Source organism: Alosa alosa, chromosome 23 (genome assembly GCF_017589495.1).
Source record: "Alosa alosa isolate M-15738 ecotype Scorff River chromosome 23, AALO_Geno_1.1, whole genome shotgun sequence".
NCBI lineage: Eukaryota > Metazoa > Chordata > Actinopteri > Clupeiformes > Clupeidae > Alosa > Alosa alosa.
In genome coordinates, this window is record NC_063211.1 from 24638619 (window position 1) to 24654827 (window position 16209).

Consider the following 16209-nt stretch of genomic DNA (forward strand, 5'->3'; position numbering starts at 1 on the left):
ACTGATCTCACTTTAAATGTTTATGGAACCTTTCTGTGGACTGTGAATAATGCTGTTGATGGAACTTTTCTGTCAACTGTGAACTATATTTAACTCATTAAACTTGTATCAAACTAGTTTTGTCTATGCTGTCAAACATGGATTATGTTCCCAGTTTTGATATCGGACGTCAGGTCACTTTATATCATATATCAGAATATTCTATTACTGTTAAACCCACTATGAATATTAAAATACGCTAAATCATGTGTCCTGTATCATAGCTACATGTATGACCTTTGCAGCAAAAAAAACCGCGTGAGAATCTGTTCGGTATTCAGTGAGATATGATTAATTAAGTGCGCTGACAGCTCATCTCACCAGCCAAACAGATTACACTGAGTGGAGTGGATGACCGGTCCAAGATGGCGGCTCCCAATCTCGTCAGCGCTAGTAAGGAGTAGCGGTCATTGCGGCGTCTATGTATATTATGTCTATGCCTAACATTACACCTGCGCGCCCGCCGCAAATGCGCTGCTATCCCATCATGCTCTCTTCCTCGACTGCCACGTAACGGCGCAAGTGTCTGACTGCATCCATCCCACCGGGAAAAAAATCTTGGCCGACGTGTCGTACGCTCAGCCGCTAGCCCGCTAACACCGGGAAAATATAGTTTTATCACCGGTAAATAGAAGCGGAGAGCCATGGGGGGAGCCCAGAGCGTAGAGATTCCAGGGGGAGGCTCGGAGGGATACCATGTCCTCAGAGTACGTATTTCTGAACTCTGTCATGCATTTCATAGACTAGCGTTTGGAGTTAGCATCAGATTCTCTGCTCTGCGCTATGCTCTGCGCTGACAGGGAGAGATGCAAATGAAGACCGAGGACGTAGCTGTGGCCTAGTCGTGCTACTTCGCATGCTAAGGCAATGTTTGCTTAGTGCAGTCAGTTTCTGATACCTGGGTGACGTTACACTTTATGATAGATTATCATAGCACGAAGTGCTGCATGCTCACCCATTGAAACATACATTATTGGTTGATATTCTGAAATTGCCATGAAGCCTAAATGGAAGTGTAATGTTAGCAATGCTGTCCAGAAATCGGCAGCTAACCACCTAACATTAGCGGTGAACCAATGCTAGCTGACTGTGCCCCACTGTGGCGTTTAGTCGTCAGTCAGATGAACATGGATTATCTCATTGTGACAGTGATTATCTCAAGAATAGTCTGCTTCCTGATGCTGTGATGGGCACTTTGTATGCAAGATATGATCATTTGAACTTCCATTGGAACAATTTAATAACGTTTAACCTAGCCAGTATGCTCCTCTTCACTTCGTGATAAGTAATGGGTGGCTAGCTGACTCTACATTGTGTTTGAAGCGCTGTTACGTTCAGTTTTGAGTAACGTTAGTGTTTTACACGTCTAATGTATTCGTGCGAATGTAATTCTTGTGTCCCATAAGATATAACGTTAACGTAAGCCTCTGTTCAAGGCTGGCGCCGCAATGTTATCACCAAGGGATGCGTCAGTGTGCCTAATCATAACCTCAATGTCAGTTATCTATAGGGGCGACGTGTCTCTCTGTTCTCCTCTTCAGGTTCAGGAGAATTCGCCTGGCCACCGAGCAGGGCTGGAGCCCTTCTTTGACTTCATCGTCTCCATCAACAATACAAGGCTGGTGAGTTCATTTTAGACCCAGTCTTGTCAGAGTAGGCCTAGTTCGGGGTTGTGTAGCATTGATGGTGTAGTGGTATCTGGATGGGCTAATTAACGCCCCCCTCCCATGGTCGAGATGGAGATGGTAAACTGTACTGCATCTGTCAAAATAGAAAAGACTTCAAATTATTCAGTTCAAGCGGACCTAAGGTCACAGACGTTTGATATGAACCAAGTGTGTTTTCCATAAGCCGTATACTTTGTTGATGTGAATTGGGTTATAAGAGGAGCTGTAATGGGGCCCTCGTAGTCCTCTGTGTAGATAAGGTTAACATTTTGTTCACCAAATGTAAGCCAATAGTTACCTCACACCCTTTGTGAAATGCAGAACAAAGACAACGACACACTGAAGGACCTGCTGAAGGCTAACGTGGAGAAGCCAGTGAAGATGTTGGTGTACAGCAGCAAGACACTGGAGCTGAGGGAAACCACGGTCACCCCTAGCAACATGTGGGGAGGCCAGGGGCTTCTAGGTGTCAGCATCCGCTTCTGCAGCTTCGAGGGAGCCAATGAGAACGTCTGGCATGTCCTGGTGAGTCGCACGGGGAACCAATGGCAATGCTCCTTACTGTGAGGTGGTTATTGTTATGAGACGTGTTTTGATGGCGTGTGGCAAAGTCTGATAAACCTCAGTGCCAAACAGGAGTCAGACATCATGTAGATGTTCATCTGAAATATAGCTGATTGCCTCCCGTAATTGTGGATCCCTCTTAGTCTGTATGTCTTACTGTCTGTGCCTTTGTTTGCCACAGGAAGTGGAGCCTAACTCTCCAGCTGCATTAGCTGGTTTGAGGCCGCACACAGACTACATCATTGGGGCAGACACGGTCATGAATGAGGTTGGTGGCTTGCTGTCTACCTGAAATTTACATACTGTGTGTGTGTGTTTATGTATGTGACTGCTGTCTGATTTTTGCCTGTGTTCAAAGAATATGGTTCCGTGAGGGAAGAGAAATAATATTCCAGAGATCCTGACTCCTGAGATCCAGATTATTCCAGAGATCCTGATTATTTTTATTTAAAAAAATCAACACCTACACCAGTCTGTTCAGTCAGGCTGGAAGTCTGAGCTAAAATAAAGCACTGCTGATAAGCACGATCTCTCTGCTGCTGCAGTATCTGATCCCTGAGGAGTTCATGCCAACCTCCTGTAGAGGCCACAGGTTGCCAAGGCCTGCAAGCACCCTCAGATGAGCTCCAGTTACACCGCGGGCACCATTGTTGTTGCTTTGGGAGAACTCATCCAGTCTGTTGTTCATCTATAATGTGCCTTTTGTCAGTCACAGAGCATTATTCTAAGTCTCTTTCCGACCAAGTAGTTACAGGAACTTTGTTATAGGAACAGTCCACTTCTAAACAGTTCTACTAACTACTCTCCCCCAAAACCGGTTTTGCCACTTGCCTTTGCACCGGCCAAGTGGCTATAGGAACTGGTTGCCCATTCAATTGCAAAATGCCCATTTAACTTGGGACAGTGGGCCTGACAAATAAGTTAAACCAATCAACAGACCTAGGTCACAAGGGTTCCTATGTGGAAAAGGGAAAAGACCCTGCCTTGGAGTAGGAGCTGAAATAGTTACAGGAACTGTGGTCAGATGAACTTCCCCCAGATCCCCAAATTGGTCTGGTCGGAACACAAGAAAAAAAGGGTTCTAGGAACTGTAAAAATCCCATCGGTGGAAAAATGCCTTATGTTGCCCTATAGTGTTTTGCACAATTAGTCCAAGGGAAGCCTTTGCTGAATGGAAGTGACCATTACTGTGGTATACAACTGCTCTGTGCATGACTTACTGTACACGGCACAGAGACATGTGTTATGTGTGACTGGACTGCAGTACTTCTCTTCTCACTGCTCTGTCTGTCTGTCAGTCTGAAGACCTGTTCTCCCTGATCGAGACCCACGAGGGCAAGGGGCTGAAGCTCTACGTCTACAACACAGACACAGACAACTGCCGAGAAGTGGTCATCACTCCCAACAGTGCCTGGGGTGGAGAGGGCAGGTATGAAACTGTGTGAGAGAGAGTGTGTGTGTAAGTCAGATTTGGCAGACTCTTTGATCCCAAGCAATAAGGACTAGCAATGTTGTTTGGAAATCAAACCTGTGTGCATGTGTGTGCATACGTGTTTGTTTACCTGTTTCTGTTTGCATTTTAAGAGAGAAACTGTGAAAATCTATGCAGTGTTTCCTCTACGTTAATTTTAGCATGGCGGCCCGCCACGGTTTAAATTAATACCGCCACGGTACAGTTGCTTTTTAAATAATCATCCTGCAGACGTATCCTGCCCTGCTGGCTGCCGCTTACATTACAATTGAACAATAAGTTGCCTAAACTAGTCCGAGGTTATTATCCAGTTTCACTTCACATATTATATATTGTATTGATGTAGCCTATTTAAAACGGGAACTGTTTTCTCAGTGTTTCCTCTTCATTTAGCAGTGCCACTGCTTCAGAATTAGGGGAGACCCACAATATTATCTGGACGCATAGTAGGCTAAATGCCTTCTGCTGGCTACAGAAAATTGCAGTTTAACAATAAACAGCAATGCTAATCCGAGGTACCTGTCTAGTTTTATTCCATACATATATTGTTTTTATAGACATTAGTGGCATGCGCTACGCATGTTTGTCAACATTGCAAAAACTACAATTTTCGCACAACTTGGTGGAAAGGTGTAGCACAGGCTGGAAAACCCATTATTTTCTGGAGCTGATCGTATTGAATGTATTTCCCATATCTTACATTAGATGCGCACTCAATCGCGATTGACGCAGGAAAAAAAGCAACGACTGGTAGTAACGAAGGTAAATTGGATTAAAGCAAAACTTGGCCAAAAACATTTTGTATGCACTTGCGGTGATGGCCTAGTCGTGTGAATCGCGGACTATAGCCTAACCAAAGAAAGTAAAGGAGATTTGCACCAAATAAAGGGAGTGTTGTGGGTTGAGTTTCTACAACATGTTGGCAAAAAACTTAATTTCTGTCAGAAACGAAGTAAGCTAGGCGTTTTCTCCTTTGTCAATGTGAACTACCGGTATGTTCAAGCAGTGACGTGGTTTAATGCATGGGTTAACCTGACGTGAGTCAGAAGATGGGCCTGTCTTTAGTTCCTGAATCCTGTTCCTCTCAAGTCACATTAAATGGTGTGATTAGCAACTAGAATAAAAAAATCCTGGGAGTGACACCCCCGACCGGATGGCCTGCCACCACTGTTCTAGAAAAAAATCTAGAAGAAACACTGCTATGATAAGTCTCATTCCTTATCCTACTACTATGCTGGTTGTATGTGAGAGTGGGACAGTTTTAATATCTGAGTCCTACTGTCAAACTGCGAGGGTGCAAAGGTTTGTGTGTGCGTATGTGCTTGTGTATGCTAACCCATGCTTACCCATGCTCTTGCTCCCGTGTCTCTGCAGCCTGGGCTGTGGCATAGGCTACGGCTACCTGCACAGAATCCCCACGCGGCCCTTCGAAGAGGGCAAAAAGATCAGCTTCCCAGGTCACGTCCCCACCGAACCATCAAGCCCGTTGAAGGACGGCTTCACAGAGGTGTGTGTGTCTGTCTGTGTGTGTGTGTGTGTGTGTGTGTTTGTGTGCTGGATGGAGAATAGAAAACTGAGATTTTTGTTTTTGTGCTTTTTTTGCTTGATGCTTGCAAAGCAGTTACAACATCTGCAGTCACTTAATCACTGGTCTTTTGTGGGATGTTTGCAAATGATTTTGTTCAGCAGAACAGATCGCTGTGTTATAAAATATAAATAGATTTTCAAAACAGCCCCATCACTCTTCTCCACATAACGTTGTGCACATGTGTAGAGGAGAGGTCCTTCCCAAGAGACGGCACCATCTGCCTCCATTTGAATTCTGTCCCCTCATACCCCCTCTCTCCTCTCTCCTCTCTTCTCTCTCCTCTCTCTCTCTCCTCTCTCCTCTCTCCTCTCTCCTCTCTCCTCTCTCTCTCTCCTCTCTCCTCTCTTCTCTCCTCTCTTCTCTCTCCTCTCTTCTCTCTCCTCTCTCTCTCTCTTCTCTCTCCTCTCTTCTCTCTTCTCTCTCCTCTCTCCTCTCTGTTTCTATCCCTCCTTTTTCTTTCTCTTCCTGAGCCACAGACTGAAGACTATGTCTGAGGGAACAAAAGGGCAGCAGGGTCTCCACTGTCTGGAACACAGAATATAGGGCTGTTCTAAATGAACACAGTGATGACATTACCACACGTTATGATTGGATTGAGTTCATGTCAAATGAATATACAATCTGCTCCAAGGCTCTAAGCTTACTCCTCCTTGTAGTGGAATTCTAATTCTGACTTGTCCGCCCTGTCGTCAGGTGCAGCTCTCGGCTGTGTCCCCTCCTCCGACCGCTGCTCCCGCCCCCACCGGCCTGGAGGATAGCCTCGCAGGCCTGTCACTCGCCTCGGCCACACCCGCCATGCCCAGTGAACTGCACACAGGTACGCCCCCAAGTTAACGCCCGGTGTCTAATTAGCCACTGATACTACAAGAAACGTTATTCTGCATGAAGATAAGCCCATGCTATTGTAATGGGAAATGAGCCAAAGTGTAATGTGGCCTGGACAGCACTTAGTACAGTTATTCAGCTTCAGTGTCTATATACAGACACTAAGCTCCAAAATAGTAACCAGATGAAGTTCCAGATGTGTTCTGTGTAATTGAAGTTGTAGAATTTGGAGTGCAACCACTAAATCATTGTTTAGAAAGTTTTGAGTTCCTTCTTGGACGCTTGTAAACCAAAGCCTAACATCACTTTTGTATTCTAACCACCATATTATTGTGTATAAAGCTGCTGGTGATAACTTAAATCTTTGTTTTGCAAGTCAAGTGGTTTCAGACATCTTTGTGTGTGTGTGTTCCACAGGCGTGCCTACTGTACCCTTGCTACCCACCCAAGTCAGCCCCTCCCTGGCCTCTGTGCCAGGGGTGAACCCTGCCACTACGCTACCAGGTGAGCATCCAGCCTTTAAGCAGTCACTGGTCTCCTCCTCATCCCTCATCACGTCTGCTCCTGCTAATAGGCACACTGCACACGTGTGTGGGGCAAATGGGATTATCTCAGCTACACCATCAATTAAGGATGTCATTCATTTTGATTAAGAGTAATTGAGTGTCATAACAATGTTAATGAAGATGTAAATATGTTTGCCTGCATTGACTATTTGTGTGTATGTTCACTTATTTTTCTTGCATGCTATCACCTGTGTTCTAATGTAATTGTGTGTGTGTGTGTGTGTGCACACAGGCCTCATGCCATTACCTGCTGGCCTGCCGCCTCTCCCGAACCTCCCAAACCTGCCCAACCTGAACATCCCGCTACCTGACCTGAGCGGCGTCTCATTACCAGGCATCAGTGGCATGCCTCCTGTCGTCGGTAAGCCCACACACACACACTCACGCTCAGCTATGTCACTGCAAACACACCAGACGGTTAGTTACATGAAGTGAACTGGTGATTACTATTACTGTGAGTTGCTCAGTAACACAAATGTACACACACAAACATGCGCAACCTTTCACAGATTTACACACACATTAGTCTTACTGACAGCTTGAAACACTCCCAGCACCCCACCCTTGACAGCGGTTTCTGCTGTTCGCAAGTGCCAAAAGAATGGAGCATGTAAGGCAGACATGTCAAAAGTCGAATGAATTATCTACGGCCCCCGGGATGATATTTGATTAGTATTAGAACCGGCCCGCAGGCCACAGCCGCCGGCTGCTGTTTTGCACGCACTAATACTCCATTCCCCACAATGCAACGGTAGCCCGCGAACTCACTGCGGCGCCGCAAGTCAGGGCAGATGTCAACTTTCAGCTACCCCCCTCCCCAGTGTTGTGCCTGAAATCGTTCATATTTTGAGCGAACGTGAACTGTCCGCAATGTGGACGATGGTCTGCAGAGTGAAATTATTCCCCGGGTCATCGTCTGATAATTTGCTGCGCAATTGATCAAGGAGCCGCGGACAGAAAAAGAAAACAAACATTTCTGCAATTAGTAGGAAATACTTGTTAGTTTGGTGTCATCAAACATAGAGGCATAGAATTAAGTCGTGGTATGAGCGTTTATTCAATGCATGCGTGTGCACGTTGGTAGCAAAGCTTCAACCTATTGGAAGGCTATTTAATTATAAAACGACATTTAATAGAACGACGTGGATTTATGCAACTTCCATAAAAAACAGAGCACAGACTATATAAAACACTGTTTGGCATTAAGTATTAAAGTCAGCCAAAAGCTATTAATTAGTCTTAGTTAAAGATAGTTAAAGATCTCCAGATCAGTGATTTACGTATGATCTGATCCGCCATTTACCGTTCACAAAAGCTGGTATTGTGTCTCCTGAATCCTTACATTCAGGCATTCAAATTAAATGTAATTAAATAGCATATAAATATTCTATCAGTGTATGATGCTTGCATGAGGGAAACATCCCAAAACAACGGCACCCATAACTGCTGTTATTTTGAGAAGTATTTCTCATGCAAGCATCATGCAACAATGCAAAAACAATGAAACTATTGTAGGCCTAATTATATTTTACATTAGTAAAGCAGTACTCTGATGTGCATGTTTTCACAAACTTTTGTGAACAATCTTAGCACCTTAAACATTGACTGTTTTGAAGTGCATGTATAGCAATATAGTATAAAAATAATAATAATTGTGATATCATTATGATAATTTGATGGGGGGTGGGAGGAGGGGGTGGGTTCATGTAGGTGGGCCTTATGACCCCAAAGTATGCCTTGACTGGGCCTCAGGTCAAAGAAGTTTGAGAAAGGATGATGTAGACGACAAAGCAGCAAGGAGGCATCATATGATCATTTAAACAAGTTTTATGACAAGGTCGGTGAGGATGGAAAAAAACGTAAATTTCTGTGCAAACTTTGCCCGCACTTCAGTCACAGTCATTATTCATTTAATCATTAAATAAAATACAGTAGGCCTACACGTCTTGGTACAATAGGTTAGGTGCAGTCATTTTAATGTTTTAATAAACATTGAACCATTCCGGCCCTCGGCTTGTAGCAAATTTGTTTTTTTGGCCCTCTAATGTATTTGACTTTGACATCCCTGATGTAAGGACTGTCGTCATCAAGCAGTGATGGCGCCCCTAGTGGCCAGTGTGGGCTGAGCACAACAGTGTATGGAGGTAGAAGTATCAAAGTGACCACTCACAGAATGAACTGAATTGTGTGTGTGTGTGTGTGTTGGCAGGTCTCCCCCCACTTGCTCCCTTAGCCCCTCTGCCCCCTCTGAACCTCCCTGGCATGGCCCCCCTCCCTATGCCCACCATGCTACCCACCTCCCTGGCCTCCACGTTACCAGCCATGCCTGCTGTCAGCCTGCCACCCGCCGTCATCCTGGACGCCAGCGCGGTGTCAGAGGTTACCATGACAACAGAGGCTGCGGCTCATGCCCCCGTGCCTGTACTCACGGAGACGGCAGCCGCTGCGGCTACGACAGAAGACGCCCCACCAGCCGCAGAGTCATCATAACAAAGTGCTGTTTTTGTTTTGTTTGTTTGTTTCACTATTCCATCATATTATTTGTGGATATGCGCACTCTCTCTCTTTTTTTCTCTCTTTCTTTCTTTCTTTCTCTCTCTCTCTCTCTCTCTCTCTCTCTCGCAGTTTCTCCTTGTTACACTCTCTCAAATGTATTTATTTGGCCCTGGAAAAGTAGTGGGCTCCAGACACAGAGAGAGACTGGCCCACCTGCTGGACGCAGGGCGCACTCTCTGAAGGACGCAGAGATGAGCTGAAGGATTCATGAATGGACAGCGCAATGAGTGTATGAAAAGCAGGAACTGAACAAAAAACGACTACCATGCAGATAAATGTAAAGCGGCCCCCTCATAAGCACCCTGCATAGCCTTGATTTCTCTCCTTTACGGTGCGCCTCCCTCTGATATTTCTGTACTGCCATTTATGTTTTGGTTTGTTTCTTTTTTTAAATTGCTTTGGAATCGATAAATCATTTTTTTCTCGATGTATTTTTAGTTATGCCTCGTGATTTGTATTTTATTTTTGTTTGTTTTTCCCCTCTTTATCTCAGAGAATCATTATATTGCATTTTTGCACCATTTTTGTTATTAATTTGGGTCTGATTTCTCCTATAACTATCTCCCTCGTGCACAGTCCATCATGACACTCCACTCCCTCCGTTTGGTGTTTGGTTGCGGGTACACGGAGTCGTCGCTCGATAACTCCACGGAGACAGTCACCTGCCGATGGGCAGCTGGGCGGTGCGGGGAGGCTCCGTGGGTCAAGGGAGAGGTGTCTAACGATGGTTCTTTTCCCGTACACAAGCAATAAACTACACCGGATTTTACACTAAACCGACTGCCCTCTGTTTGAATGGTGGTGTGCTAATACTGTAGGCAAGATCAATTGAGATCAGAAGTTATTAAGAGAGACTTTATGTTGACAGTGGTCAAAAATCAAGCATGGGTTTTCTCACACTTCACGGTCACTGGACAAGGTTCTGAAGAAGTTTGCACAGGTGTTTGCACAGGCTCCTCCATAAATCACACATGGCAGGATGTAGTGGCCACTTGTGAGGACATCAATAAAGATACAACTCAAAAATACACAGTACACATACATCTTTAGGGATGTGAGATCTAATATGGAGGTGTTATGATCAGTTGAAAATCTTTGGTAAGTGACCAAATGGACATTTTCACAAGAGCAAGGAGGATACAACAAACAATAAAATGACCATGAACTATACAATACAGTGGTGGGTTGGTTCACTTTGTGTGTGTGTGTTTCAGCACTTGCATGTCACAAGTGTGTGTAAGCTAGTCATTCTAGTAATGCTCATTTTATTTATTTATTTATTTATTTATTTATTTATTTAACTAATTAGAGAGAGATTGCTTGTGTGTGTGTGTGTTTTTGTGCACAGCTAGAAAGACATCAGGAATTCAACAGGGGTGTATTCCAAGTAGTAATTCTTATCTAGGTTTGCCACAAAACCACTATCATCAGCCGGGTATTCATCACTGCTTTTAGTATGTGTGGTAAACCTGATAACGCATCAGCCCAGGGGCTTGGATCTTCTATTAAAAGGTTTACCACTTCCTCTGAGTTAACTTACCCAGATCTGCCACCTACTTGGAATATACACCAGGTGGCAGACACACACATATATGTATATATGGGGTGCGACTCAGGATCATAATTGAAATTCAGTGAATGAGCAAATGATCTGGGCGCAATTCAGGATCATGTTAGAATTCAGTGACCTAGGAGGGTTCTCCCTAGGAGAACATGATTTCATGGAGGTAATAATGGGTTCTCTCATATCACATGGCAGCTAAGTGACAGTTTGCCTCAGGTGTGGGTCAAATGATCTCTGTGTCTGTGCCTCAGGACAGCAGTGTCTTCCACCAACAACCTTGACACCATCTTTTCTTAAGAAACTCCCTGCCCCCATTGGCTTTGACCATGTGAAGTCTCCTCACTATACAAAGGAGATTGGTTAGAGCCATAGACTGTAAAGGTTAGAGCTTATATGTTCATTATTGTGCTTATTGTCATATCTCTTAATCTTTTTAAGTAAAAACAGATTTTTATATGTGTTTTTTCTCTGGCATACTCAATAAAATTCTTGTTAGAGGTAGTACCTTTCAATGTTATAGTTTGCCACAGTATTGTCATACTGTACATTGTACAGAAGGATACATGTCTTTACCAGCAGGGGGCAACAAAGTAAACTGCTTTCAATCCATCCACTGACCCATAAATAGCTTTATGAAAACTCTAAACTTAGGCAAACACTTGGAAAAACTTGTAATTGACAAGCATTCCCTTGCTAAAAGTAACAGAAATTCAATAGAGAAGTATTCCATTTCTCTCATGTGTGTGGTTTTCCCATTAAATTATTTCAACTAAGGGAAAAACATTTAAAAATACAGGGTGAGGACCTAAAAATATATCCCTTTTTTATTTCCCCCATTGTCTGTAATATACTTAGAAGAAGTGTGATCTAGTGCCATCAACCCTCCACATCCAACTGTCCACAGGAGGCCTCACAGAATCAGCTCAGTCTTTTGTACACAAACATAAGGATGGACAAGGATGTTTGATAAGGATAAGGATGTTATGATCAACAGATGGAGAGCCTATTGTCGTTTACATTAATTCTCAGGTCATTGACCATCTTAACCAGTGCTGTCTGTGGGAACGAAATACAGATTGTAGTCTCTAAATATGTCATTCAGTTGTTTATAAATAATTTTCTCATGACTTGTACTAATTTTACTATCGCCCCAAATGCCAACCAAACTCCAGTCAGTACCTATGTGTAACCCACACCACTGCCCCATAGCTCCATAGCACCCTGTTCAACACTGATCCCAACCAGGACTTTGACCTTGATCCTACATATAACCCCAACCCTGGCTCATGCCATCAAAGACATCCAACTGTGAAAACAGTCCCTCTCTATCTTCAAAAAACTCTTGAAGATAACTCTTTCAAGAACACCTCCTCTCCTAGTGCTAACAACCTCACACACCTATAGGCACGTACCACACTCTTCCCCCACTTCCCTCTTCACTTTGACTAGTACCTAATATGTAGGCACTCCTATCCTCTAGTATTGACAGATGCAGTGGTAATTCCTAGCTTCTCTGCACTGTAGTTTAAACGTTATTCTAATGCTGTAACTGTAGTTTAAAAGTTTAAATGTCAATAGCGTATTTGCTATTCTACTGGTGTTATGTAGCTGCTCTGTAGCTTAAATGCTAAAATGTTAAAATGTTATTCCATTGCTGTAAGTCGCTTGGGATAAATGTGTCTGGCAAATGAAATGTTAATGTATGCAAACAACCTGAAGGAAAAGCATCAGCACTGTTACTATCAGGCACAGAAAAAATATATTTGACATTATTATGCTTTTATACCAGTGACAAAATATTCACTTTTCTACTTGGATGGCATGGGTTTGGTGTTGTTTTTGTTGGGGTTCTTTTTTTGTATATGGCCAGGATTGGTTCCTTAGGCTTGTGACAAATATCCTGGCTGTAAGAAACTGCCTGATTTTCATAATTTGTCTTTGCCTTTCACACAAAGATGGTATACTTAACTACACATACCCCACATTTTTACATCCTCATTTTAGTTGGGAGCAGTGATATTCACCACCATTTGGAAAATTCCATAGGGTAAATTACCATGGACTAGAGAGGAGTGGGTATTTGTTATTCTTTATCCAATAAGAAGAATGTGAATGCAGCCAGTTTACACATCACAATCCCTGGAATTAGACAAGGAATCGTCCCATGTCCCATTGGCATTATATTGTACAGGAATACAGCAAGCTAACGCGATTTGCCACTTAGAGAAGTCAGATCACATCGCCAATTAGATCACAGCACCGCTGACAAGCCTCCAGTTCTGGTAACAAATGTACATGGGAAGCAAACAAGGAGCCACATCTGTGGGGGGTATTATAACATGTTGAACAGTCAGGGATGCAAACAGAGGTATGGTCAAAAAGGAGTGAGATTATCGAAGCCCACGCCCCCACAGGAAATATCATATAATTACATTTTGCCACCACCTCTGCAGGGGCGGAGTCAGAGGGGTGGCTCCGGGTGGCACAGGCCACCCTTGAGATTCGATTGGCCACCCCCAAATCTTAGTCTACAATTGGCCATTAACATGGTCTAAGGCAGGACCTTTCTTGATGCACTTGCAGCAGTTTGAAGTATCAGACGTCAGAAATGTAAGTGGCAAACACGCTTGCCTTTATTGGCCTACAGGCTACTGCTTGTGCTAACACGCAAAGATATCTATTTACCTATTGCATCTGCCAGTGCCTATTTATCTAATCACACACGCCGACATTTGATAGGTCATTAAGTGTTAACTGTAGGCTAAAGGCCTATACTTTTGTAAAAGTGTTTAATGGTAATAATGTCCTAATGTAATGTTAAGAAAACTTTTCATTTATGGTTCATCAAGCTTAGGCCTACTCACTAAACACTCGTCGCATCTAGGCTACAGGTAGCGATATTCTGATGACATGTATGACCATTCAACCAGTCAAGCATTTGATAAAATATTGAAATTATTGGAAGTTTACATAGCTTAGGCTAAACTGTATGCTTATTTCATCCCCAATACCTGTTTTATTCGTCCCGATCAGGAGGGATAAATGAAACATTGTGCACATTCCACTTTTGCTTATAATAATTAAATAATTCCTGAACGCAGGGCTGGACTGGCCATCTGGCATACTTTTTCCTTTTTTTTTATTGGCCGAGCCAGTCTTTATAAACTTTATTTTCCATAGTAGCACGTGACAAAAGTAGCAAAATCATATGCCTGCGTTCTGTTCCCAGAGCTTTCTCTGTCTATGATCTGCAGCGTTTCTCAAATTATGAGCCTCCTCGACAAGTAGATTGCTGGTCTACGGAGCCATGAATTTAAATTACGCCCCACTTCTGTCTGTTAATTTGCGGCACAATTGAATGATATTATAGAACAGCGGACCGAAGGTTTCCCCGATCAGGAAATACTCTAGCCTGGCGGGGCCATCCTATATCATTGAGCAAATTAATTTGCCGCCGCTAGGGTGCGTCTAGATTTCTAGGCTAGAAATACTCCTTAATTTGCAACTTTTTGTAGGCCTAACAGAGGTAGCCTAAATATATCGTGCCTATGGCGAAAAAAAAAAAAAAAAAACATTTATTTCACTTTGTCTCTGGATTGAACGCAGAATGTGGGCTGTCATGCCAAATAGATGAATGAGGGAGGGAGATTCCATTAACAAAAACCTAAAGTTTTGCTAACATTTTCTCCATTATTTTCGTAAAATATGTCTCCATGCAGGGCAGGGCTGGTTCTAACCTAGGCTAGGCTACTATATTTGGGTGGGCTGGTAGAAATTTTGGGTGGGCAACATAGCAAAGCTGTCAAATTGGATCAGAACTAACATAAACACAAAACAATAAGTACTACCTAGCTTGAGTTACTGCAGCCAACAGCCAGGGATAGGCATGTCTGATGTATTTAAAATACAAATTTGTATTTTATTTAGTTGGAAAAAAATGGCATCATATTTTGTATCAAAATACTGTATAGGTTTGTAGTTTAAAAATACTGCCAAATACTTTTGGTGATGTGATTATAAAAGTGAAAAACAATGAATGCAGCACTGGTGCTGACTTGTAATTTGCCCACAGTTGTTGTGATCAGAATATTGAGATTCAGGCAGATAAGTAACATGTAGGTTGCTCACACACTCATCCCAACCTCAAGTTTCTTGAGAACTTTAGTCATCCAATTCGAACACATGGAACCGGTTATGTGGTTGCCCTGCAACAAGTTGCCCCATGTGCAACGTTAACAATGTTTGCTCACATACACAATACACTCCTTCATACCAACTTCAAGTTTCTTGAGAACTTTACTGATCATTAATCATCCAATCGAAAGACATGGGACTGGTTATGTGGTTGCCCTGCAACAAGTTACCCCACGTGAAAATGTAATTAATCATTTGCCCACACTTGTTGTGATCATAATATTGAGATTTAGGAAGATGAAATTGCTCACATACACAATACACTCCTTCATACCACACTCAAGTTTCTTGAGAACTTTAAAGAAAATAAACAAATAGACAAAAAAGCAGGTCAAATTATTTTAACAGCTACAAAAATAGATGCACATAGATATAAGTTATTGTGGGGGGGAAAATGTATTGGATGAGTATATTTGTATATCTTCATTTAATAGAATAGAATAAAATGGGTTATATTTTAATGTCCCCATGATGGAATTTGTTTTAGCAGGGACAGCATAGCCCAGGGACAAAGTCAAACAACTTTATTGTCAATTTCTTCAATTAACATTTAATATGTTTGTATTATTTTATTTTCAAATACAAAGACATTTTATGTGAGAGTAAGGTATTTGTGTTTTTTTTTTTTTTTTTTTTTCTTTCAATTTATGAGTATGGTGTTTGTGTCTGGTTTCCCTAATGTATTTGTGCTAATTTCACATCTTGAGCCTGTTTCTGTTTATCTGGTTGTTTTGCCTCATGCCACCCTTGAATTAATCAGTGCCTCACCAGTGCCACCCTTGTTAATAATGTATAGAATCGCCACTGCACCTCTGCCATCCAGGGCTCACCCTATTCACACAAAAATGTTAAATATGAAAATACACAGTCCCAGTTCCTTCCCTTATTCTGTCTGCTGGGGCCTGACTTTGGCTGGTAGCTGGCTTGTCTTGACAGAGGAGCTGGGCCACACTGGGTAGATATGATGGTAGCCACTCTCTCTGTGTGTATAGCACTCTGGCAGTGATTCAACAGAACATGCACTCCCTTGTTAGCATAATTAATCTCTTTCATGCAGAAAGTACATTTGGCATGTCCCTTTTTTTCAATTTTTTTTTAAAAAGTCTGACATTTTGAATTTGTGTTTGGCTGTCTTGACCTCAATCTCCGTTTCAACCTGTAACCAAGACCAGTTC

The 16209-nt window shown here is 42.8% G+C and overlaps 1 protein-coding gene across 2 annotated transcripts; it reads left to right on the top strand.

Moving 5' to 3' along the window:
* Positions 1-503: 503 nt before the first annotated feature.
* Positions 504-10052, top strand: gorasp2 (golgi reassembly stacking protein 2). Of its 2 annotated transcripts, none has more exons than XM_048235149.1 (10): positions 504-746; positions 1581-1661; positions 2028-2231; positions 2452-2538; positions 3569-3699; positions 5116-5248; positions 6029-6146; positions 6572-6658; positions 6953-7081; positions 8930-10052. In XM_048235149.1, exons 1-10 carry the CDS (start codon positions 684-686, stop codon positions 9208-9210), a joined length of 1314 nt encoding a protein of 437 aa, XP_048091106.1. In that variant the 5' UTR covers positions 504-683; the 3' UTR covers positions 9211-10052. The 2 variants fall into 2 exon arrangements, with proteins under 2 accessions (XP_048091106.1, XP_048091105.1); XM_048235148.1 differs by having other exon boundaries at positions 506-746; positions 6023-6146.
* The last annotated feature ends 6157 nt before the right edge of the window (positions 10053-16209 follow it).